This window comes from Ranitomeya variabilis, chromosome 6, assembly GCF_051348905.1.
Source record: "Ranitomeya variabilis isolate aRanVar5 chromosome 6, aRanVar5.hap1, whole genome shotgun sequence".
Taxonomy (NCBI): Eukaryota; Metazoa; Chordata; class Amphibia; order Anura; family Dendrobatidae; genus Ranitomeya; species Ranitomeya variabilis.
The window spans coordinates 525,473,610-525,500,446 of NC_135237.1; the positions used below are offsets into that span (position 1 = coordinate 525,473,610).

At 45.8% G+C, this 26,837-nt stretch overlaps 1 protein-coding gene across 1 annotated transcript in view; it reads left to right on the top strand.

The window, feature by feature from the left end:
- PKHD1L1 (PKHD1 like 1) overlaps positions 1-16,790 on the top strand; it is a 210,714-nt gene extending 193,924 nt beyond the window's left edge. Inside the window, exons 75-78 of the mRNA XM_077271084.1 lie at positions 55-204; positions 2,284-2,440; positions 4,027-4,255; positions 16,017-16,790. Coding sequence (XP_077127199.1) covers positions 55-204; positions 2,284-2,440; positions 4,027-4,241 — 522 coding nt within the window. The 3' untranslated portion in view covers positions 4,242-4,255; positions 16,017-16,790. The remainder of the gene's footprint in view (positions 1-54; positions 205-2,283; positions 2,441-4,026; positions 4,256-16,016) is intronic.
- Positions 16,791-26,837: the final 10,047 nt, after the last annotated feature.

A 26,837-nucleotide genomic window follows, 5' to 3' on the forward strand; every position in this document is an offset into this window, starting at 1 on the left:
TCTATCACGTACTAATCTAATAACTAGTGACATCGGTGATGTGATGTCTTCTAGGTGGCATCTGAGACTGTTAACAGAACTCAATCGTCTAATGGAAGTTATTTGGCTACTGTATCTACACTTAAAATTATCCAGCAACCTGTGGCGGGACTCCCCGGAGAAATGCTTTCCCAGCAGCCAATTGTAATGGCGGTAGATTCCAACGTAAGTACATTGTAAGCTTCCTAGCAGGACTCTCCGTCCTTTTGGTATCTAAGTTATGTATTATTCTGTAATGTGTTTATTGTCTGTACAAGTCTCCTCTAAAATTGTAAAATGCTGCAGAATATTTTGGCGCTATAGAGATAAAAATGATAATTATTATTATTATTGATAAGAATATGAACTCAATAACATAATGTCCAGCCAAAAACCCAATACCGTCGTTCCTTTTTTTTAAATCAACAGTTAGGTTACAAAGACTATTAGATAACTTCTCACAACAGAATTTCCTAAAATATCAGTTATGGGTGCTAGTATCTGTAACTATCATTTATGGCGCAGTCAGATGGCCGTATGACACGTACGTTGATAGTATCGCAATGATCGGACTGCCTGTCGGCTCTCTTGACCTAAGCGTGACAGCTGCATGAAATACGTGCTGTTACGCTCAGGTCAGGAGAGCCGACGGCCAGTCCGAAGGAATTTTTTATGCAATCGTTGTCCATGTTATATGGCAATCTGACTGCCCCTTAATGTAATGAGAACTACAAGGATCAGAAATGTATAAAATTTATAAAATTGTAAGAAAAAAGTGACATCTATCTCTGGTGGTGGTTACTCATATCAATGCTAGTTTTAGCGAAGACTGAAAGGATTGTATAACTCCGCTCGCCAAAATTCTGGTGATGGACATCGGTGTGCTCGATTAAGTATCGAGCAGTGCCGAGCACCGTGTGGTACTCGAGTGCTCATTTTCCGGAGGCTCCTGACTCGTTGTCTTGAGAGAGAGACAGAGACTGTCACTTCGGGCGGCGTCACCAGTCCATGAGTCAGGAGCCTCCAGTAAAACTGCTTGAGTTCCTCATTCACTTCAATTCTGCCCGCTACTCGAGTTGAGTACCTCTGAGCGTCCAATGTGTTCGATTCGAGTAATGAGCACTCAAGTTTTTCACAGCTCAATCATCACTAGTGACAATAGCAATGACTATTATGAATATCACATAACAAGGATGATTAATAATAAGGAGAATTCTTACATTCTTACTCAATATTAAGTGGTTTACCATGGATATCAAGTGATTTAGAGAGAGTTCGCTCAGTGCCTACTTCCAACTCGCTGCAGTTTCCACTTATAACTCTAGTGCAGGCGTGGACATAGCAATAGTGCAGCCTGTGCAGTTGCACAAGAACCTAATAGATAAGGAGGCCAACTTCAACCTCAAAAGTAGCAAGCGGCTTCTATCACACACATTATTTGTCTGTGTCTGCCCCTGCTCCTGTGCATAGCCGAATGTATTAGAAGGCCAAAGAAGCAGCTCCCTCTTGAATCCTCCCAACAGTGCCACCTGGTTATGTGTTAGAAGGCATTCAGATCAGAAGTGTTGCATCTAGTTATGAGTGAGTATGCTCGTTACTCGGGTTTTCCAAGCATGCTCGGGTGGTCTCCGAGTATTTTGGCGTGCTTGGAAATTTAGTTTGTGTCTCCACAACTGCATGATTTGTGGCTGCTATACAGCCTGAACACATGTGGAGATTGTCTGTTTTTTAGGGAATCCCCACATGTACTCAGGCTGTCTAGCAGCTGCAAATCATGCAGCTGCGTCGACACAAACTAAATCTCCAAGCACGCCCAAAATACTTGGAGACCACCCGAGCATGCTCAGAAAACCCGAGTAATGAGCACAGTCACTCATCACTAGTTGCATCTAAAAAAAATCCCATTAGCTTCAGTGACGTCATGCTAGATACGGATGGTTGTTGTGGACAGATTCCTTTCAATGCTTTTCAGAAGATCCATCTTCCTCTTCCGTCAACAACTCCATGAACGTTACATTGCCCCAGTAACTGAGCTGCTATACCATACACATACCATTTAAAAGGGTGGTGCTGTTTTCGAACAAAAGTAGCTTTTTTTTGCTAATCTCATATGACCTCATTAATAGAGTTTTTGTGGCACCAGCCTATAAAGTCATGGTGACAGTCACTATTCTGAATATTGGTTGTCCAAATGTGGATTGTATGATTTAGTAGTGTATTCACATTTCTGGTCATTTTAATGTATCCCATCGCTTTTATTTCTAGGGGAACTGTGTCTCTGTAAGCAAAAGTTCACTGACACTGACCGCAACCCTGAAAGATGTCAATAACACCATCATCAGCAATGGACTAGATGGAAACGTGACCATTGCGTTTACCAGCTGTTGGGCCAACTTCACCGACCTTGTTCTCAAGCTGCATGGTAGAGTTTGACTCCATCATATTACATGTGCAAGTTATAAGAATCTGGAATATGTCATTATTCTTAGCTTATATACATATCTGGGTGTCCGCATTTCCAACAGTTTGGCACCTTGGTGGTCCGGACAATGCACAATTTTTCAAATTTGGCTTTATACAGCATATAAAAAGTAAAGCAAGTAAAAAATTATGAGAGACATTATAAACGGTATGTGTACAAATGTTTAGAATCTCATCAAAGGACAACTATATAAAAAAGATGAAAATTATATATCAAGTCTTCTTCTTCTCTGAAGAGGCAATTTGCATATTCAGTTTCCCAGAGGAGCATTGCATCGCCTATAAGTCTCCGTACCTTGTACCTTGGCATGTCAGAGCCGGTATGTCAGTCCCCACAAGGAGAAACGTTATCTCTTAGAACTATATACAGGTTGATTCGTGCTCCTTCACATTGGACGGATACAAACTGTATGGGGGCAGTACAATTGTGATGTTCTGCCCCCCTACAGCATCCATATTGACGGCAGCACATGCCCTATTAATAAAAGCTGATGCCCCGTATGATGATCTCGTCAGCCAATAAAATAGTGTTTTGCTTTACATGTTTACACAGGTCAACGAATAAGAGCGAACCTTGTTTGGTAATCCGCCCGTATAAAATAGGCCTTTACAAAACAGGAGTTATTCATTAAATGGGTTGTCCCCTTTCGAAAAAACATATTCTTATAAGCTCAGTTACTGTACGTTTTAACAAACAACTGAGCTTCATTTACCCACACTTGGTTGTGAGCTGTGTCTCTGCCACTGCCTCGGTCTCTGTTGTTTGGCTGCAGCAGTTATATAATGGTGACAGCACTGCAGCCAATCACTGTAGACATTGAGCTCAGTGGTTATCTGCATCACTGTCAACATTACGTTACAGAGGAAAGCTGCTCGAAAGAGTATTTCTTCCTCAGGAGGACGCAACGTGTTAATGGGAATTGTGTTATATTTTTATTTTACTCACTTATATAACACCATTAATTCTACAGCACTTTACAGACATTATCATCATTGTCCCCATTGGGGCTCACAATCTACTATATTCCCTATCAGTATGTCTTTGGAGTGTGGGAGGAACTGGAGAATCCAGAGGAAACCCACACAAACATGGGGAGAACATACAAACTCCTTGCAGATGTTGTCCTTGGTGGGATTTGAACCCAGGACTCCAACGATGCCAAGAAACTGTGCTAACCGCTGAGCCATCATGCAGCTACTTGTAATGACTAATTTGTTTTGTGGTAGCCCTGCAGATGAATTAATTTGCTGCCAGCATATTCCCGGGGGATCACACAATGATCTGCATAACTTTAGGGGACACTTTAAAAAAAAAAAGGGATTTATTGGCTTGTACAATCACATTAAGATATACTGTAGATCTACTGTATTTATGGGGTTCCTATGGCTTCTGATGCTCTTACCTGCCTGAAAGTGTCAGGGTGATTTACTGCTTCAGGTATATTACATTCTTGGGGCAATAATACAAACATTTTTAGATTTTGCACAATAAAAAGGAAAACCCTAATTTGATGTTTTCTATTGCAGGAAGTGGATATAAGCTTGAATTTGCGCTAAACAAGGTCTCTGCGCAGACAAGATCGTTTGATGCCAAAACTGTAACGACCACCACAACCTCCACAACCACTCAAGGTTCCAACACGGACGGGGACACTGCTATCACCATATTCACTCCATTCCAGGCATTGCTAACTGTCACCATCACATTGATCACTGTGAATCTATTAACGGAGACATTATAAGGACTCATGCACAGGTAAGACCACACAGCAATGTACAGAGCCTTGTATTCGGCTCCCTGGAACTTTTCAACCTATTCCCACATATCATGCTTCAAACATAAAGATACCAAATGTAAATTTTTGGTGAATAATCAACAACAAGTGGAACACAATTGTGAAGTTGAATGAAATGTATTGGTTATTTTAAATTTTTGTGGAACATCAAAAGCTGAAAAGTGGGGCGTGCAATATTATTCGGCCCCTTTACTTTCAGTGCAGCAAACTCATTCCAGAAGTTCATTGTGGATCTCTGAATGATCCAATGTTGTCCTAAACGCCTAATGATGATAAATATAATCCACCTGTGTGTAATCAAGTCTCTGTATAAATGCACCTGTTCTGTAATAGTCTCAGGGTTCTGTTTGAAGCACAGAGAGCATCATGAAGACCAAGGAACACAACAGGCAGGTCCGAGATACTGTTGTGGAGAAGTTTAAAGCTGGATTTGGAAACTTTAAACATCCCAAGGAGCACTGAGCAAGCGATCATATTGAAATTGAAGGAGTATCATACCACTGCAAATCTACCAAGACCCAGCCGTCCCTCTTTTTCAAAGATATCCATAAAAAGTGTCATTTAAAGTTTGCAACAAGCCACCTGGGAGACACACCAAACATGTGGAAGGAGGTGCTCTGGTCAGATGAAAGCAAAATCGAACTTTTTGGCAACAATGCCAAACGATATGTTTGGCGTAAAGGCCACACAGCTCATCACCCTGAACACACCATCCCCACTGTCAAACATGGTGGTGGCAGCATCATGGTTTGGGCCTGCTTTTCTTCAGCAGGGACAGGGAAGATTTTTAAAATTGATGGGAAGATGGATGGAGCCAAATACAGGACCATTCTTGAAGAAAACCTGTTGGAATCTGCAAAACACCTGAGACTGGGACAGAGATTTGTCTTCCAACAAGACAATGATCACAAACATAAAGCAAAATCTACAATGGAATGGTTCACAAATAAACGTATCCAGGTGTTAGAATGGCCAAGTCAAAGTCCAGACCTCAATCCAATCCAGAATCTGTGCAAATATCTGAAAACTGCTGTTCACAAATGATTTCCATCAAACCTCACTGAGCTCGAGCTGTTTGCCAAGGAAGAATGGGCAAGAATTTCAGTCTCTCGATGTACAAAACTGATAGAGACATACCCCAAGCGACTTGCAGCTGTAATCGCAGCAAAAGGTGGAGCAACAAAGTATTAAGTTAAAGGGGTCGAATAATATTGTACTTCCCACTTTTCAGTTTTTGATTTTCCACAAAAATTTTAAATAACCAATAAATTTCGTTCAACTTCACAATTGTGTTCCACTTGTTGTTGATTCTTCACCAAAAATTTACATTTGGTATCTTTATGTTTGAACCATGATATGTGGGAAAAGGTTGAAAAGTTCCAGGAAGCCGAATACTTTCGCAAGGCACTGTAAACTCTACAGATGGCTGACACTGAATACACTTTGTTTTCACCATAAAATGGTTGTGCAGTTTATACAAAAAATGGTCATAGGTCCTACAAGGAAAGTCTAAGTTACTAGAGGGGTCCCGGTCATCTTCTTCGGATCCTCATCTCTTGGCCATAGTTTAAGAGTCTCTGAAGGACCTGTCCTGTCTGGCATAATACACACAACATATTGATAGGAATGAGCACGGTGTAATTCTTCATTTTCACTCTTGTGACACTGCAGGGAAATACTATGCTTACTTCTGCACAGAATACAACACAGGACAGCAGAGGACACACTTTAGTTATTGTCAATGGACACTTATAACAAATAGGACTTGACCAAAGCAGATAACTCCTTTACAATGAAAATTCTGTTCCTGGAAAACTTGGCTGGGTGTAAACAAATAAGGCCATTCTCGATCTAAAAGGGCATGTCACCCTGTTACATAACATATTACATATAATATAATACATAATCATAACATAATACATATTAAATAATGTGAAAACTAATGGAGCGCCCCCAAGGGCAGCGGGGTACTCGGTACCCGGTCCTGCGGTTCACAGGGGGATGTCACGGTGGCTGACCCGGTCCGTGGCCCTGGGACGTCCGTGTAAAAGGGAAAGGTCTTTAAAGGGATAAAGTTTGTGTTCGTGACGCCACCTGTGGTATTCAGTCAGAGTGACCGACGCTGCTTTAAGGGGTCCGCTGGGGTGATGTTATGGCAGCTAGATGGTATACCTTCCCACAGGTGAAGTGTGTCCCCAGGGCTTCCCGGTGTGTAGATGGTGGATGATGAGAGGTGCAGTGAAGGACGAGGACACAAGGTTGCAGTCTCTTTACCTTTACTGAACACTTCAGCATCCACAGTCCAGGGCACCAGATCACAGGGCAGGCAGAGTCCGGCCGGTTTAGAGGCAAGTCCAGAGTTCCCTTATCCAGGTGGAAATCAGTAGCCTTGCCTTGCGCTGCAGTGTTGTAGACCCTTACTGCTAAGCTTCTCATAAGGTCCTCACAACTGTTGTAGATGTTATGTCTCTCTCTCTGTCCCCCGGATAGGATAGGACAAACCCATATGACTGGTGGCTTGAGGTGGTTTATAGGGACTCTAGCACGCCCCAGCCTCTGAGAGTTGCCACCGTGCCTCCTGGGTTTAGGTCGGACAGGTAACGTGGAAATAGCTGTCCTGCCGGTCTCTGAAGTAAAGCATAAAGGTCCTTACTCCCTCGGTGTGCCAGCTACCGGATTTCTGCGCCTCAGAAGGAGGCAGCCTGCTCCTGGCTGGTCTCCCTCTGATATCCTCTCCTTTGCTCTGACTTCCTTTACCCTTGCTGCAATATGTTCTGCTTTCTATCCGTCTGTTTCCTAGGAGCTGCAGCACTTTAGGCTACATGGCTCCTATGTGTCATGTCGGACGCTATTCACACTAGGGCGTCCGACAGACAGCGGTAATTCCACATTCGTCCACTATACGCTCAGTGGCACCGGCTAGATTTTTTCCAGGTTGTCCGGGGTTAATCTAGCTGGTAATCTGGTTGGAGGCTGGGTCACGCCCGTGGCCTATAAATAGTCATTCTGGACTTTGGGTGTCGCCGATTATAGCTTGTGTCTTGTGCCTGGTGATCTCGGTCTGGAGTGGTGGTCTAGGAGAAGAAATATCGTATCTGGTGGTGTATTATCCTTCGTTATATTTCTCCTTCCTATATTTGTATTGTTTTGCCCTGTGCAGATTATAGTGTTTTCCTGTGTGTCTGCGGCGTGGTGCGTTTTTAGTTTTCCCTGTCTGTGCTTTCTGTGGAGGTTGGTGTGTGGTCTTATCACTGGGTGGCGGGTGGAGGTTTCAGCATAGGGCTGAAACAGGAGTCAGGGTCAGGCCTGGCGGCCCAGACAAGCACACCATCAGTGTAAATTCTGGGAGAGGGACAGACAGGGTTTTCCCTAGTTTGAGGGATATCGCAGGGGCCCGGGTTATCAGCTGTAGTCTACCCAGTACCCCCGTGACACTATGCTTCCTTTCCCTCTGTCTCCCTGACAGGAACTGAACTCTTTCCCTCCAGATCAGGATGTTCTTATAGGGGAGTTCATCTTAAACAGGCTTAGAGCTCTCCCTTCTGGTTTGGAGTGTGAACATGTTGCATGCATTGTGTTACTTGACAAAGAGTTCTCCTTCATTGCCTCTAAACGTAGCATCACTCTCCTTGAGAGGAAAGCAATACCACTGCGACGACCAGGACCCTGGGGCGCCTGTTGTGAACTCTATTTTTGGGCTCCCACTAGTGGTCACAAGCGGTACTGTGTAGTGTTGTCTTTCTGCAGGTTGGCTTCATCACCTGGTTCGTTATCCTTGGTTGGTTTCCTATTTAACTCACCTGGATACTCAGTTCCTTGCCTGCTATCAATGTATTCAGTGCTCTTCAGATTCCTGGTGACTACCTTGCTCCCAGTCTCTCCAAGACAAGCTAAGTTTTTGTTTGTTCAGTTTCTGATTATCAGCGTTCATCATGTTTTTTGTCCAGCTTGTTAAAATGTGATTTCTTACTTGCTGATTGCTCTAGGGGACTGAGTTTCTCCCCTCACACCGTTAGTTGGTGTGGGGGTTCTTGAAATCTCAGTGTGGATATTTTGTAAGGGTTTTTTACTGACCGCATAGACCCCTTTTCTATTTTCTGCTATCTAGAATTAGTGGGCCTCTTTTGCTGAATCTGCTTTCACCCCTGTGTATGTGCCTTCCTCTTACCTCACCGTTATTATCTGTTGGGGGCTTCTATATCTTTTGGGGATTATTTCTCTGGAGGCAAGAGAGGTCTTTCTTTCTCTCTAGGGGTAGTTAGTTCCTCAGGCTGGCTCGAGACGTCTACGTGTCTAAAATCCTAGACGTCTAAGGACTAAGGATCATAACAGTATAGCAGGCCCAAAAGTGTTTTTTGCATCGCAGAAGTGGGATTAAAAGAAGACCTGAGTACATTTTTTTTTTGTGCTGCAGTCTGTCTAGCTTCTTTCATCCCCTTGAACTCTGAGTGGTTTTGAGCTCAGCTGCAGACATGGATGTTCAGACTCTGACTTCTAGTGTGGATCATCTTGCTGCATGGGTGCAAAGTATTCAGGATTTTGTTATTCATAGCCCTATGTCAGAACCAAAGATACCCATTCCTGAGTTGTTTTCTGGAGCTAGATCTAGGTTTCAGAATTTTAAGAATAATTGCAAGTTATTTCTATCTCTGAGACCTCGTTCCTCTGGTGATTCTGCTCAGCAAGTAAAGATTGTTATCTCCTTGTTGCGTGGCGACCCGCAGGATTGGGCTTTCTCTCTGGCGCCAGGAGATCCTGCATTGCTTAATGTGGATGCATTTTTTCTGGCTCTTGGATTGCTTTATGAGGAGCCTAATCTTGAGAATCAGGCAGAAAAAGCGTTGCTGGCCCTCTCTCAAGGGCAGGATGAAGCAGAGGTGTATTGTCAAAAATTTTGGAAATGGTCAGTGCTTACTCAATGGAATGAGTGTGCCCTGGCTGCAAATTTCAGAGAAGGTCTTTCTGAAGCCATTAAGGATGTTATGGTGGGGTTCCCCACCCCTACAAGTCTGAGTGATTCTATGGCTTTAGCCATTCAGGTTGATCGGCGTTTGCGGGAGCGCAAATCTGCTCATCCTTTGGCGGTATTTTCTGAACAGGGACCTGAGTCTATGCAATGTGATCGAACCCTGACCAGAATTGAGCGACAAAGTCATAGACGTCAAAATGGGTTGTGCTTTTACTGTGGTGATTCTGCTCATGTTATCTCAGCATGCTCTAAACGCTTAAAAAAGGTTGCTAAACCTGTCACCATTGGTACTATACAGCCTAAATTTATTTTGTCTGTTACTTTGATTTGTTCTTTGTCGTCTTACCCGGTTATGGCTTTTGTGGATTCGGGTGCTGCCCTGAATCTGATGGATTTGTCGTTTGCCAGGCGCTGTGGTTTTGTCCTGGAGCCTTTGGAATTTCCTATTCCTCTGAGGGGAATTGATGCTACGCCATTGGCTGAGAATAAGCCTCAGTATTGGACGCAAATGACCATGTGCATGACTCCCGTACATCAGGAGGTGATTCGCTTTCTAGTTTTGCATAATTTGCATGATGTTGTCGTTTTGGGTCTGCCATGGCTGCAGGCTCATAATCCAGTTTTAGATTGGAAAGCTATGTCTGTGTTCAGTTGGGGTTGTCAGGGAATTCATGGCGATACTCCGTTGGTGTCTATTGCTTCTTCCACTCCTTCTGAGGTCCCTGAGTTTTTGTCTGACTATCAGGATGTATTTGATGAGCCCAGGTCCGGTGCCCTGCCCCCTCATAGGGATTGTGACTGTGCTATAAATTTAATTCCTGGTAGTAAATTCCCTAAGGGACGACTTTTTAATTTGTCTATACCAGAGCATGCCGCGATGCGGAGTTATATAAAGGAGTCTTTGGAGAAGGGACATATTCGCCCATCCTCTTCCCCTCTTGGTGCAGGATTCTTTTTTGTGGCCAAGAAGGACGGTTCTTTGAGACCGTGCATAGATTATCGCCTTCTGAATAAAATCACAGTCAAATTTCAGTATCCTTTGCCACTATTGTCTGATTTGTTTGCTCAGATTAAGGGTGCCAGTTGGTTCACCAAGATAGATCTCCGTGGTGCGTATAATCTTGTGCGCATTAAGCAGGGAGATGAATGGAAAACAGCATTTAATACGCCCGAAGGCCATTTTGAGTACTTGGTGATGCCTTTTGGACTCTCTAATGCTCCTTCTGTGTTTCAGTCCTTCATGCATGACATTTTCCGAGAATATCTGGATAAATTTATGATTGTTTATCTGGATGACATTTTGGTTTTTTCTGATGATTGGGAGTCCCATGTGAAGCAGGTCAGGATGGTGTTTCAGGTCCTGCGTGCTAATGCTTTATTTGTGAAGGGCTCAAAATGCCTCTTCGGAGTACAGAAGGTCTCCTTTTTGGGTTTTATTTTTTCTCCTTCTACTGTGGAGATGGACCCAGTCAAGGTCCAGGCTATTCATGACTGGACTCAGCCCACGTCTGTTAAGAGTCTTCAGAAGTTCTTGGGTTTTGCTAATTTTTACCGTCGTTTCATCGCTAATTTTTCTGGTGTGGTTAAACCTTTGACGGATTTGACCAAGAAGGGCTCTGATGTGACTAATTGGTCTCCTGCGGCCGTGGAGGCCTTTCGGGAGCTTAAGCACCGGTTTTCTTCAGCTCCAGTCTTATGTCAGCCAGATGTCTCTCTCCCCTTCCAGGTCGAGGTTGATGCTTCCGAGATTGGAGCAGGGGCTGTTTTGTCGCAGAGAAGCTCTGAGGGCTCTGTGATGAAGCCGTGTGCTTTCTTTTCAAGAAAGTTTTCGCCTGCCGAGCGAAATTATGATGTTGGTAATCGGGAGTTGTTGGCTATGAAGTGGGCATTTGAGGAGTGGCGACATTGGCTCGAAGGAGCTAAACATCGTGTGGTGGTCCTGACTGATCACAAAAATCTGATTTACCTCGAGTCTGCCAAGCGCCTGAATCCTAGACAGGCTCGTTGGTCGTTGTTTTTCTCCCGTTTCAACTTCGTGGTCTCATACCTGCCTGGTTCGAAGAACGTGAAAGCTGATGCACTTTCTAGGAGTTCTGTGCCTGACTCTCCGGGAGTTTCTGAGTCGGCTGGTATTCTCAGAGAGGGAGTGATTTTGTCTGCCATTTCTCCAGATTTGCGACGAGTGCTGCAGAAATTTCAGGCGGATAGACCTGACCGTTGTCCACCAGAGAGACTGTTTGTCCCGGATAGATGGACCAGCAGAGTTATTTCCGAGGTTCATTCTTCGGTGTTGGCGGGTCATCCTGGGATTTTTGGTACCAGAGATTTGGTGGCTAGGTCCTTCTGGTGGCCTTCCTTGTCGCGGGATGTGCGTTCCTTTGTGCAGTCTTGTGGGATTTGTGCTCGGGCTAAGCCTTGCTGTTCTCGTGCCAGCGGTTTGCTTTTGCCTTTGCCTGTCCCGAAAAGGCCTTGGACGCACATTTCCATGGATTTTATTTCGGATCTGCCAGTATCTCAGAAAATGTCTGTCATCTGGGTGGTGTGTGATCGTTTTTCCAAGATGGTCCATTTGGTGCCCTTGCCTAAGCTGCCTTCCTCCTCCGATTTAGTTCCTCTATTTTTTCAGAATGTGGTTCGCTTGCACGGCATTCCTGAAAATATTGTGTCTGATAGAGGATCCCAGTTTGTGTCCAGGTTTTGGCGAACTTTTTGTGCTAAGATGGGCATTGATTTGTCTTTTTCGTCGGCCTTCCATCCTCAGACTAATGGCCAAACCGAGCGAACTAATCAGACGTTGGAGACTTATTTGAGATGTTTTGTTTCTGCTGATCAGGATGATTGGGTGACTTTTTTGCCATTGGCCGAGTTTGCCCTTAATAATCGGGCTAGTTCTGCTACCTTGGTTTCGCCTTTTTTCTGCAATTCTGGTTTCCATCCTCTTTTTCCTCGGGTCAGGTTGAGTCTTCTGACTGTCCTGGGGTGGATTCTGTGGTGGATAGGTTGCAGCAGATTTGGAGCCATGTGGTGGACAATCTGAAATTGTCACAGGAGAGGGCTCAGCGCTTTGCCAACCGCCGCCGCGGTGTGGGTCCCTGACTTCGTGTTGGGGATTTGGTGTGGCTGTCTTCTCGGTATGTTCCTATGAAGGTTTCATCTCCTAAGTTTAAGCCTCGCTTCATCGGTCCTTATAAGATCTTGGAAATCCTTAACCCGGTGTCTTTTCGTTTGGATCTCCCGGCATCGTTTGCCATCCATAATGTGTTCCATAGGTCTTTGTTGCGGAGGTATGTGGTACCTGTGGTTCCTTCTGTTGAGCCTCCTGCTCCGGTGCTGGTCGAGGGCGAATTGGAGTACGTGGTGGAGAAGATTTTGGATTCTCGTATCTCTAGACGGAGACTTCAGTATCTGGTTAAGTGGAAGGGCTATGGTCAGGAGGATAATTCCTGGGTTGTCACCTCTGATGTTCATGCGGCCGATTTGGTTCGTGCCTTCCACGCAGCTCGTCCTGATCACCCTGGGGGTCTTGATGAGGGTTCGGTGACCCCTCCTCAAGGGGGGGGGGTACTGTTGTGAACTCTATTTTTGGGCTCCCTCTAGTGGTCACAAGCGGTACTGTGTAGTGTTGTCTTTCTGCAGGTTGGCTTCATCACCTGGTTCGTTATCCTTGGTTGGTTTCCTATTTAACTCACCTGGATACTCAGTTCCTTGCCTGCTATCAATGTATTCAGTGCTCTTCAGATTCCTGGTGACTACCTTGCTCCCAGTCTCTCCAAGACAAGCTAAGTTTTTGTTTGTTCAGTTTCTGATTATCAGCGTTCATCATGTTTTTTGTCCAGCTTGTTAAAATGTGATTTCTTACTTGCTGGTTGCTCTAGGGGACTGAGTTTCTCCCCTCACACCATTAGTTGGTGTGGGGGTTCTTGAAATCTCAGTGTGGATATTTTGTAAGGGTTTTTTACTGACCGCATAGACCCCTTTTCTATTTTCTGCTATCTAGAATTAGTGGGCCTCTTTTGCTGAATCTGCTTTCACCCCTGTGTATGTGCCTTCCTCTTACCTCACCGTTATTATCTGTTGGGGGCTTCTATATCTTTTGGGGATTATTTCTCTGGAGGCAAGAGAGGTCTTTCTTTCTCTCTAGGGGTAGTTAGTTCCTCAGGCTGGCTCGAGACGTCTAGGATTTTAGACACGTTCACCGGCTGCCTCTAGTGTGGATGGATAGGTTCAGTTTTGCGGTCAGTCCAGTTTTCCACCTCCCTAGAGCTTGTCCTATGTTTAGTCACCTTGCTGGAGTAATTTGTGATCCTCAACCACTAAGGATCATAACAGGCGCCGCACCATCTATTAAATGAAGACAATTTACTATCCAGAAGCTCAGTAGCATTGCCATGTTTGAACGTCCTGGGGATGATGTGTCCCCTTTTGGTCAGCAGAAGATAAATGAAAATGATAAAACATCCATTTAGGGTTTGGGATTTTTTTTCAAGCAAAAAATGAATCTATAACTGTTTATTAGAAGTGATGAACGAATGTGCTAGGATAAGGTGTTATCCGCCATGCTCGGGTGCTAACTGAGTGTCTTCGGTGTGCTCTAAAAATATGTTTGGGTCCCCGCAGCTGTTCGACAGGAAGAGATTGCCTAACAAACAGACAAACCCTGCATGTGTTGCGGCTTTCAATCAGTCACGAGACTTGGAGCTGCGGGGACTTGAACATATTTTCAAGCACACCGAAGACACTTGGTTAGCAAACAAGCATGCACGGATAACAGCTTATCAGAGCACAGTCGCTCATCACTAATTATTAGGAAATATCATGTAAAGGAATTACCTAAATAATGTCTGTGTTTGATATAAATGGAGACCTGGTAATAAAGCAGGAAAGCAGCATGAAAATGAAATTCTCACCACTGTGAATCTGACAGCAGAGTACAGACTACTGGGTGCAACAGCTTGTATTTTGCAAATTACAGTATGTACATAATACATCCTAACCTGTGCTGACAGAAGCTTCTATTACTAATGAGTACATTTATTCAACTGGAAGTAAATTCTCCTCATATTTTACAAAAGTCTTTATTCTCCAGAAATTGATTTTTTTTGCAGTTCCCGCAGCACTAATTCAGGAAAATAGCAGCTAGCTTCAGCCTCCATTTTGCTGAACCATAAAAAAAATAATCCTCACCATTCCCCTCCACTGCCTTGCTGCCCCCGCAGCCCGACATTTGGTCCTCAGGGTCTCTTCTTCTCTCTTTCCTTCCTTTGCATGCATTCTCTTCAACTTCTTCACTCTAGACTCTGACTTCGGGTTCGAGAAGTCCTAGGATGTCACTCCGTGCACTGGCATTAATCAAAGGCTAGGGTCTGGAGTCAAGAGGTCAAAATGAATTACCTCAATGGATGGCGGGCTGTGGAGCTTCCGGGGCAGGTGATCAGTTAGGTGATTATTAATGTTTGGGTTTTTTTTTAACAGCTCCTGATTATTATGCTCTGCGGTGTGGAGAGACCTCATAGCATAATAAGGAACATTCAATTTGCACAGAAAAATTCCGCCGTCAATTGAATTTCCCTGTAGAATCCACATCATTTGGCAAATTCTATTCTTGGCAGATTTGATCATCTCTATCTATAATGTATAAATACTTAGCAATGGTGTCTCAGATCTGGACCTACTTAGTTGAACAGAGCTGAGCAGACACAGCCCAGGGACAAGAGTGGCGCTGTTCCTAAAAGAAAGCAGCCATGTGTTTTTAATCCCAACCCAGTAAGTGAATCATGTTGAATATATGGGGGAAGTTGGTCATAAGTTGGAATTTTTTTTTATCTACTCCCCTTTTATAGCCCTTGTCACCTATATAATTTCTCCTTCTGTCACACGTGATCCTTAGACATGCTGGTGATGCAGCATATAATGAGCATTTTATGCATTATTCTGACTCCGTAATTAGGCTGCGAGCATGGGGCTTTTTAGAAAGTGCTTCTTCGTAAGTCTGTGTACGAACCGGTACTCACACCAAGAACTTTCTTAGAGATTGTATACTCAGCACGTATGAAGATTGAGCTTCATTTTTAGGCTGAATTCTTCAATTATGTACACTGTAACAGCAGCAGCACAAATTTTAACCAAGAATGTACAGAAAATGAACCTTAGACAATGTTTGCTGACATAAAGGGTTCCTATTCAGCCTCTATCTCCTGCTATCTAAAGGTTTTGCTGTATAATTTGAAGGCTGCAGGAGATAGAGGCTGAAACATAGAATTCAGGGATGCATCACTTGTCAAAGTGTGTGCTGTTTACTAAATGTGAAGGATTAATCATTAAGAGATTAACATGGCCAGACTAGTCTGACAGCTAAACACCTCACTGTCTATGGACTTTGTACAGAGAGCCTGGTGTGGGTGGGGTTAGCTGTGGTGTGGGCGTGGCTAGCTTTCTCAGCTCTGCTTCATTCTAAATCTAAAAGCTCTGATTGTGGCAGAATGGCTGCACCCAGTAAACTAAGTGATACATTGTTGGAATCAGCTTCTCTTTACCTACATTGTGCTGCTCTCAGTTGAGGTATAAAAACTAACTACTACTAACTACAAGAAAAAGGAGGGGGTAACTTACATTAGAGCTAGGCTACAGGGAAACAGACAGGATTGCATAGCATATAATGCCAAGAATACAGTTGTAATACAATACTGTATAATTCCCAAGGTGTGAGACATGACAAGTACAGTATATTAATCTGCATCTTTATGTTTCTACAGATGAGAAGATTTCCAGAAGATTGGACTTCAATGTGCCATTTCTGATATTTTAAGCCAAGATTTGTAATATTTGCTGTATATGTGCTATAATTTAATCAGTGTAACCTCTCTGTATTTAAAAGTCAAATCAAAAGAAGTAATAGATTTCCATCTTCTTAGGAGAGTTTATTAGAACCCTATGGGATTGGGCCTCCATAATTGTGATAAATATTTTAAAAAGTTGAGCAAAATTTTAGCAGTGGTGGAATCAATCAGGCATCATCAGAGTTATTATTAATAAAAAAAACTTGGAAACACAATGGAAATCTTGATTTCTGGGTTCTGTTAAGATTAGTGGCTCTGGTATATCTATTCTGGCTCTACAACCATGATAACCGATCACAAATTTCATCACTGGGAGAAGATCCGGACACCTCTGCAATGTAGTCGGCTTATCCCTGATGAGACCCTTAATGCACCTAATTGTACAAGCCGGCAAGAAGGTCATAAAAACGTCAAATTAATAAAAAATACGGTATTTTCGCTCTGCACTAGTTTCGGGTATCATTATTATTTCTTAGTCTTTGTGTTCAGTTAGAAATAGGAAACTAATTTTGGAAAAAAAAATGTAAAAAAATTGCAAATATGAGCTATTTTTAACAAAACATCTGTGCTGTATATCATTGTAAAACAAATAAACTTATAGCATTTATTTGAAATACAACTTGCGCCATTCTCACTGACCCATGAATACATACAGCGGAAACAGAAAGTATTCAGACCCATTTAAATTTTTCAATCTTTGTTTCATTGCAGCCATTTGGTAAATTCAAAAAAGTTAATTTTTCTCTCATTAATGTACACTCTGCACCCCATCTTGACTGAAAAAAACTGAAATGTAGAAATTTTTTCAAATTTATTAAAAAAGAAAAACTGAAATATCACATGGTCATAAGTATTCAGATCATTTGCTCTGTATTGAGTAGAAGCCCCATTTGAGCTAGTACAGCCATGAGTCTTCTTGGGAATGATGCAACAACTTTTTCACACCTGGATTTGGGGATCCTCTGCCATTCTTCGTTGCAGATCCTCTCCAGTTCCGTCAGGTTGGATGGTGAACGTTGGTGGACAGCCATTTTAAGGTCTCTGCAGAGATGCTCAATTGGGTTTAGGTCAGGGCTCCGGCTAGGCCAGTCAAGAATGGTCACAGAGTTGTTCTGAAGCCACTCCTTTGTTATTTTAGCTATGTACTTAGGGTCATTGTCTTGTTGGAAGGTGAACCTTCGGCCAAGTCTGAGGTCCAGAGCACTCTGGAAGAGGTTTTCATCCAGGATATCTCTGTACTTGGCCGCATTCATGTTTCCTTCAATGACAACCAGTCATCCTGTCCCTGCAGCTGAAAAACACCCCCACAGCATGATGCTCCCACCACCATGTTTCACTGTTGGGATTGTATTGGGCAGGTGATGAGCAGTGCCTGTTTTTTTCCACACATACCACTTAGCATTATCACCAAAAAGGTCTATCTTTGTCTCATCAGACCAGAGAATCTTATTTCTCATAGTCTGGGAGTCCTTCATGTTTTTTTTAGCAAACTCTATGCGGGCTTTCATATGTCTTGCACTGTGGAGAGGCTTCCGTCGGGCCACTCTGCCATAAAGGCCTGACCGGTGGAGGGCTGCAGTAATAGTTGACTTTGTGGAACTTTCTCCCATCTCCCTACTGCATCTCTGGAGCTCAGCCACAGTAATCTTGGTGTTCTTCATTACCTCTCTCACCAAGGCTCTTCTCCCTCCAGTTTGGCTGGACGACCAGGTCCACAAAGACTTCTGGTGATCCCAAACTTCTTACATTTAAGGATTATGGAGGTCACTGTGCTCTTAGGAACCTTGAGTACTGCAGAAATTCTGTTGTAACCTTGGCCAGATCTGTGCCTTGGCACAATTCTGTCTCTGAGCTCCTTGGCCAGTTCCTTTGACCATGATTCTAATTTGGTCTGACATGCACTATGAGCTGTTGTGATTGTTGTCACCTGGATTCAGCAGACACTCGCCATTGCAAGCCTATGGGTGCGAGAAAAAAAATCGCACAGCACTCGGACCATGCGAGTGCTGTCCGAATTTTACGCACTGGTGTCCTTTGAGCAGCCGGCAATTCATGTGCCATGTCAGTAAAATCACACTGACAGGTTAGAATAGAATTGATAGAATAGATAATATACACATAGAATACATAGATCTATAGATGTCAGTGCCACACACGTGTATATATATGAATTTATATTGCATAGATAGAAGAAATTCATCTGCCGTGTACTGTAAAATCACAGCAGGAGCCGTCAGGATATCAGGATAGAATAGATGGATTACATACAGTAAATACCAATAGAATAGGTAAATATATAGATATCAGTGACAAATACAATTAGTTTAGTGTGTGTGCAAATTACTGTACATGTATTTAATAAAAGATTAATTTTCGGTTTTGCATTTTGAAAACAGCTGACATGTTGCCGCTTTGAGGTGGGCTCAACGCTGGAGCCCACCACAAAGCGGTGCTTCTGACGTCAGACATACTATCCCGTCCAAAGTTAGAAAGGGTTTACTTGAAAGAATGACACAGACTGCTTTAATAATCTTAATTAAACCATACTTGCGACCTCACCCATTCCCCCAATGCCCTCATCTGCAAAAGAGTTTAAAAAAAAACAACAATATTCCTCACCTTTCCGCAGAGATGCTGCTAATTCATTTGACCCATGATGGGTCCAGCTCTGCTAAATCTATGTGGAACAGAGCAGGACTTAAACTGTTGGGTTTGGCACGAAATGTGCTTTATATTTGATACATCTAGATGGCAGGCTGCATGGTTGCATGATGCGACCATGCAGACTGTCATCCAGCAGACACACTGAGCACTGTGTGCTCAGTGTCTCTCTGTGAACTCCTATTACCTATCTGACAGCACTGAAAGAGTAAGAAAGTTCTCCTGTTCGCGGTGCCGTCTGACAGGTCCTGCAAGTTCACGGCCAATGAACTCACTTCACCTTTCTGACGTCAGCGCAAGCTCTGTGGGAAATTTTCCCACACAGAGAGACACTGAGCACACGGTGCTCAGTAAGTCTGCTGCATGACAGGCTGCATGGTCGCATCATGCAATCATGCAGCCTGCAATCTAGATGTAGCAAATATAAAGCACATTTCGTCCCAAACCCAACAGTTTAAGAAATAGTATTAATAAAGGTAGGGCCGATATTAGAGAAGGTAGGGCCCCGGGCAAAAAATAAAAGTGGGGCCTAAAATCTTCCACTCAAATAATATTTCCAGTACAACCACTAAGCCATAGCCTGTCTAATAAGAAATGTGACTGATACCTGGCAATCATGCTTCCTACCAATTATATCTAGATGGGACGTCAACATCTCACCTCACCTCTTGATTCAACAATAAATGATGCCGGACAAGAACTTTAAGTCAAAAGATTTACTGAACCCCTTCACGACCTTAGACATATTGATAATGCACAGTGTTCTCCCTGAGATGACCCCAACTTTGACCGATATTTCAAAATTCAGCGGGTCACTGATCACTTCAGAAACAAGTTTGCTGAGGTGCAAATTCCCCAAAGGGACATCTTCATGGATGAGTCCCTAATACATTTCAGCCTGCGGTACTGTGCGCAAAAATCAGCGAGGAATCCCTAGGACACTAATTGAGAATCCGCTCTGAAAGGGTGAGAGCAGAGGCCCAATGTAGGGACAACATGCTGGTGGTCAAGAGCAAGGACAAGAAGGATATCCTTTTCTTGACAACCATACATGGTGATGGTAGCACCCCCACCACTGTATGAGGTGCCGGCTCTGTCACCCTACAGACAAAACGTGTCCCAGTCCCAGTGTGCTGCTGTGTATGGGGTGCATCATACTTACTTGTGGCCTATAAGCCTCCACTGACTCCAGGCTTTCATCTTCCAGAACCTTCACAGCAACCAATCCAGGGGACACTGAATTTGTTAAAACAGTCAAACTTTTACTTGGCAGCTTACGGTCATTACAATCAGGCATATAGGATAAGGCCCCAAAGGGTTACAGTATTTCCAACAGGTAGAGGACTTATCTTCAGCCCTAGTTCCTCTAGCACTAGGAATTCTTCTCCACCATAGACAGTGCACCTGGATTCCATCACCCACTGCCTCTGATAGTTTGCGTCCATCTTTCCCTGCAGCTCTGCAGGCGTAATGCGCCGATGTCCATCTCAAGGTTCCCAGGCCAACAGATGGATTCTCACGCCAGGGTTTTTTGGCAATCCACTGCCCCAAGTAACCGGCCCATGCTGTATCTAGTAGCCTATTTCCTGTGACTGCTGCTGTCACTTCATCACCCTTTCCCTAACTGTCCTTGACACTTCCTGAACTTGGCACTAACTCTAGCTCCCCCCTCCTTAATCTGGGCCCAGGGGATTTTCCTCTCAAATAACATACATCAATATAAAATACATTTAATAATTTGTAGTGTTAAGGAGTAGAACATCACCTCCACTACTCCTACAATGTACAGGCCAGACCGGCACCAGGGGCATAACTACCGCGGTCGCAGCGGTCGCCATTGCGACCGGGCCCCGCAGGTCAGGGGCCCCGGGTTGGCAGGTCAGTGCAGGGCCGGACTGGCCATCGGGCACTTCTGGCAAATGCCAGAAGAGCCGGTGCCAGTAGTGGGCCGCTGCACTGTTCCCCCCCGCCCCCCGCCAGTGCCGCCACCGCCGCCGCATTTAACTATACCGGCGTCTATGACACCGGGTATAGTTCAATGCAATGATGGAGGAGAGAGCGTCTGCTAACGCCCCCTCTCCCATCATTCCCCGCTCTGCCTCTGACAGTACACTGCGGGTGCGCGATGACGTCATATCATCACGCACCTGCAGTGTCCTGGGCAGACTGCAGCCGCCGGGAGCAGCGCGGGCAAAAGGAAAGGTGAGGAGAGTTTTTTTTTTTTTTTCTTTTTAACTGGACTGTGGGGCCATTATCGGGGGGGGGGGGGGGAGATGAGATGTGCGGGCTCTGCTGTATATATCCCTGTGCGGGCTCTGCTGTATATATCCCTGTGCGGGCTCTGCTGTATATATCCCTGTGCGGGCTCTGCTGTATATATCCCTGTGCGGGCTCTGCTGTATATATCCCTGTGCGGGCTGTGCTCTATATACCCCTGTGCGGGCTGTGCTCTATATACCCCTGTGCGGGCTCTGCTGTATATATCCCTGTGCGGGCTGTGCTCTATATACCCCTGTGCGGGCTCTGCTGTATATATCCCTGTGCGGGCTCTGCTGTATATATCCCTGTGCGGGCTGTGCTGTATATATCCCTGTGCGGGCTGTGCTCTATATACCCCTGTGCGGGCTGTGCTGTATATACCCCTGTGCGGGCTGTGCTCTATATACCCCTGTGCGGGCTCTGCTGTATATATCCCTGTGCGGGCTATGCTCTATATACCCCTGTGCGGGCTCTGCTGTATATATCCCTGTGCGGGCTCTGCTGTATATATCCCTGTGCGGGCTGTGCTGTATATATCTCTGTGCGGGCTGTGCTCTATATACCCCTGTGCGGGCTGTGCTGTATATATCCCTGTGCGGGCTGTGCTGTATATACCCCTGTGCGGGCTGTGCTGTATACACCCCTGTGCGGGCTCTGCTGTATATATCCCTGTGCGGGCTGTGCTGTATATATCTCTGTGCGGGCTGTGCTCTATATACCCCTGTGCGGGCTGTGCTCTATATACCCCTGTGCGGGCTCTGCTGTATATATCCCTGTGCGGGCTCTGCTGTATATATCCCTGTGCGGGCTCTGCTGTATATATCCCTGTGCTGGATATACCACTGTGCGGGCTGTGCTGGATATACCACTGTGCGGGCTGTGCTGGATATACCACTGTGCGGGCTGTGCTGGATATACCACTGTGCTGGCTGTGCTGGATATACCACTGTGCGGGCTGTGCTGGATATACCGCTGTGCTTGATATACCACTGTGCGGGCTCTGCTGGATATACCACTGTGCGGGCTGTGCTGGATATACCACTGTGCGGGCTGTGCTGGATATACCACTGTGCGGGCTGTGCTGTATATACCACTGTGCTGGATATACCACTTTGCGGGCTGTGCTGGCACCCAACACCATGTTGCAGTGCAGATTCCTGCGACAGTCCAAGGCGTATCTACGGGAAGGTGGGGGGGGCGGGGGTGGGGGGGGTTGAGGCGGGGGGACCCGGGGTGGGGGGGGGCCCCCATTTGGAAGTTCGCACCGGGGCCCATAACTTTGTAGTTACGCCACTGACCGGCACATTTCTTCTGTTCCAGGAGGTAGTGATCAAGGCCTTAATCTTTGGAAGTCAGGAAGGAGCAGGCCCCGGTTCTTCTGGAGCTGAAGATGCCTGTATTGTATCAGGGCAACATTTCCCGGGTGAGGTCCCTCAAACCTCAAGAAAGGAAGGCTGCAAAATAAGTCCGAGAGTGTTCCAGAAGGGGGATACGCAAGGACACCACTTGATAATGAGAGACCTTCCCCAACAAACCTGGCCTGTGTATAAAAGAATGCTTCAAACTGCACCACACATCCATTAGCTACTAATTATTGACTTACACAACTCACATATGCCAACCTGATGTACACAATATAACTCAAGCATGCCAACTACGTACACCACACAACTCACGCATGCCAGCTACGTACACCACACAACTCACGTATGCCAGCTACGTACACCACACAACTCACGTATGCCAACCTGACGTACACTATATAACTCACGTATGCCAACTACGTACACCACACAACTCATGTATGCCAACTACGTGCACCACACAACTCACGTATGCCAGCTGCGTACACCACACAACTCACGTATGCCAACTACGTGCACCACACAACTCACGTATGCCAGCTACGTACACCACACAACTCACGTATGCCAGCTACGTACACCACACAACCACGTATGCCAGCTACGTACACCACACAACTCACGTATGCCAACTACGTGCACCACACAACTCACGTATGCCAGCTACGTACACCACACAACTCACGTATGCCAGCTACGTACACCACACAACTCACGTATGCCAGCTACGTACACCACACAACTCACGCATGCCAGCTACGTACACCACACAACTCACGTATGCCAGCTACGTACAACACACAACTCACGTATGCCAACCTGACGTACACTATATAACTCACGTATGCCAACTACGTACAACACACAACTCACGTATGTCAACTACGTGCACCACACAACTCACGTATGCCAGCTGCGTACACCACACAACTCACGTATGCCAACTACGTGCACCACACAACTCACGTATGCCAGCTACGTACACCACACAACTCACGTATGCCAGCTACGTACACCACACAACCACGTATGCCAGCTACGTACACCACACAACTCACGTATGCCAACTACGTGCACCACACAACTCACGTATGCCAGCTACGTACACCACACAACTCACGTATGCCAGCTACGTACACCACACAACTCACGCATGCCAGCTACGTACACCACACAACTCACGTATGCCAGCTACGTACACCACACAACTCACGTATGCCAACCTGACGTACACTATATAACTCACGTATGCCAACTACGTACACCACACAACTCATGTATGCCAACTACGTGCACCACACAACTCACGTATGCCAGCTACGTACACCACACAACTCACGTATGCCAACTACGTGCACCACACAACTCACGTATGCCAGCTACGTACACCACACAACTCACGTATGCCAACTACGTGCACCACACAACTCACGTATGCCAGCTACGTACACCACACAACTCACGTATGCCAGCTACGTACACCACACAACTCACGTATGCCAGCTACGTACACCACACAACTCACGTATGCCAACCTGACGTACACTATATAACTCACGTATGCCAACTACGTACACCACACAACTCATGTATGCCAACTACGTGCACCACACAACTCACGTATGCCAGCTACGTACACCACACAACTCACGTATGCCAGCTACGTACACCACACAACTCACGTATGCCAACTACGTGCACCACACAACTCACGTATGCCAGCTACGTACACCACACAACTCACGTATGCCAGCTACGTACACCACACAACTCACGTATGCCAGCTACTTACACCACACAACTCACGTATGCCAACCTGACGTATACTATATAACTCACGTATGCCATCTACGTACACCACACAACTCATGTATGCCAACTACATGCACCACACAACTCACGTATGCCAGCTGCGTACACCACACAACTCACGTATGCCAACTACATGCACCACACAACTCACGTATGCCAGCTACGTACACCACACAACTCACGTATGCCAGCTACGTACACCACACAACTCACGTATGCCAGCTACGTACACCACACAACTCACGTATGCCAACTACGTGCACCACACAACTCACGTATGCCAGCTACGTACACCACACAACTCACGTATGCCAGCTACGTACACCACACAACTCACGTATGCCAGCTACGTATGCAGCGCCCCCACTACCGCAGGGCCGAGGGGTACCCGGTACCGCGCCTCTGAGTCTCTGCTCTGGGGTTGTCACGGTGGCTAGGCCCCGGTCCGTGACCCTGCCGAGGGGCGCACAGTGAATAATAGATGTGGATGGAGGTAGTGGTGCGGTGTAGTGCCGGTCGCAGTAAATAACGAGGACACCAGGTTGCAGTCTCTTTACCTTTTAACTGAAGGTCTCTGGGTCCTCAGTCCGGAATACGGTTCACCAGGCTGCGCAAGTCCGGCCGGTCCAATGGCACCTCCAGAGTTCTCTTTGCAGGTGGAAATCTGTGCCTTCCTGCTAGCGCTATGTGTTGTGGTCCTCCCCTGCTGTGCTTACGGGATAGTCCCCACAACTGTGTCTGTTTCTCGTGTTCCCTCACAACTCGTTCGGATGATGTTCTTCTCCTCCGTCCCTCCCTGATGTTCTGGTTAGGACGGCACCCGTATGACGAGTAGGCTCGGAGCTCTTCCGGGACCCTAGAGTCGCCCCTCTCCTGCGCCCCCCATGTCTTCATAGGTGATGTATGTGAGACAGCCCGCCTGAGACTGACTGTCCTGCCGTTGGTTTGAAGTATTGCTTGGAGCTAGATATATAAATACTTCCTCGGCGTTCCGGCCGCCCTTTATGCGCCTCAGTAGGATGTTGCCTCGGTCTTACAGCACGACTCCTACTGGTATTTCTCCTCTTGCTTTGATCTCGTTTCTCACTCAGCACAATATATCTCGCTTCTAATCCTTTCTTAGGGCACCGCCGCTATGCTGAGCAGGCACGGTCCCGTGACGTTCTTTCTTGTAGCCAGGCCTCTGTCAGGGTCCCAAACCTGACAGGGACCCTACCGAATCTTCCCCCACAACACCCTCTGCCACAAGGTGTTGCCTGGTCCAACCCAGTCAGCTTTCTGACTAACTTCCTGCCTGACCCCCAGTTTACCCACAGTGGTGAGGAGTGGCCTAATAAATAGCACCCTTAGCTCCCCCTGGAGGCCCGACTGTGAAATGTATTGGTGTATGTGACACCTGGTCAGATGAACTCCTTCAGTGCCATCAGACGTACCATAGCTCCCCATAGCGGCAGAGCCACAGTACTGCAACGACCAGGACTCAGGGGCGCTGCACGTACACCACACAACTCACATATGCCAGCTACGTACACCACACAACTCACGTATGCCAGCTACGTACACCACACAACTCACGTATGCCAGCTACGTACACCACACAACTCACGTATGCCAACTACGTACACCACACAACTCACGTATGACAACTACGTACACCACACAACTCACATATGCCAGCTACGTACACCACACAACTCACGTATGCCAGCTACGTACACCACACAACTCACGTATGCCAACTACGTGCACCACATAACTCACGTATGCCAACTACGTACACCACACAACTCACGTATGCCAGCTACGTACACCACACAACTCACGTATGCCAACTACGTGCACCACACAACTCACGTATGCCAACTACGTACACCACACAACTCACGTATGCCAGCTACGTGCACCACACAACTCACATATGCCAACCTGACGTACACTATATATAACTCACGTATGCCAACCTGATGTATTAGTGACTTTTCTGCCCTCTGCACTCGACCCCCGCTCTGTAACGTTATGTGGTCTCAGTAATGTCACTCACAGGTGATGGTAGAATATTGAGGAAGGAGGAAAAGTCATGAACTGACTTGTTACTCCGGAGGCTCCTCTTACAGGGCCGCGTTGGTATTAGTGAGCTCTTTACCATCAGCCTTTCTGTCACGCATTAGGAAAGGCATGTGGCATGGGTAGAGGTATTTTACTCGCGGGGGGGAGGGGATGGCAATGAGAGTTGATGAAGATCATGATTTAACCTCTTATTGATCAGCAGTACGCCATTTTACTAAACTGAGATATTAGAGACTAGCCTCCCTGATTGGTTAAAAACAGTAGCTATCAGCTGTACGCTACAGCTGACACCCTGCTGCATCAGCAACGATCCATGTTGGCACCGACCATGGCTTAACCCCTTAGATGCTGCTGTCAATAATGACTACGGCATTTACATGGTTAACAGAGTGTGGTGGGGGGGGCTTCATCTTTAACCCCATCGGCGCCCTGAGATCTTGATCGTATGGTTCTGATGTTTGCCGCAGCAGTTCACAGCCAAATAACAACCTTAGAGTCTGCCGCCTACAGCGGCCTGATCAGAAGTTAGCAACATTTAGGTGGTAAAAATACACATCTTCCTTCCTGTCATGTC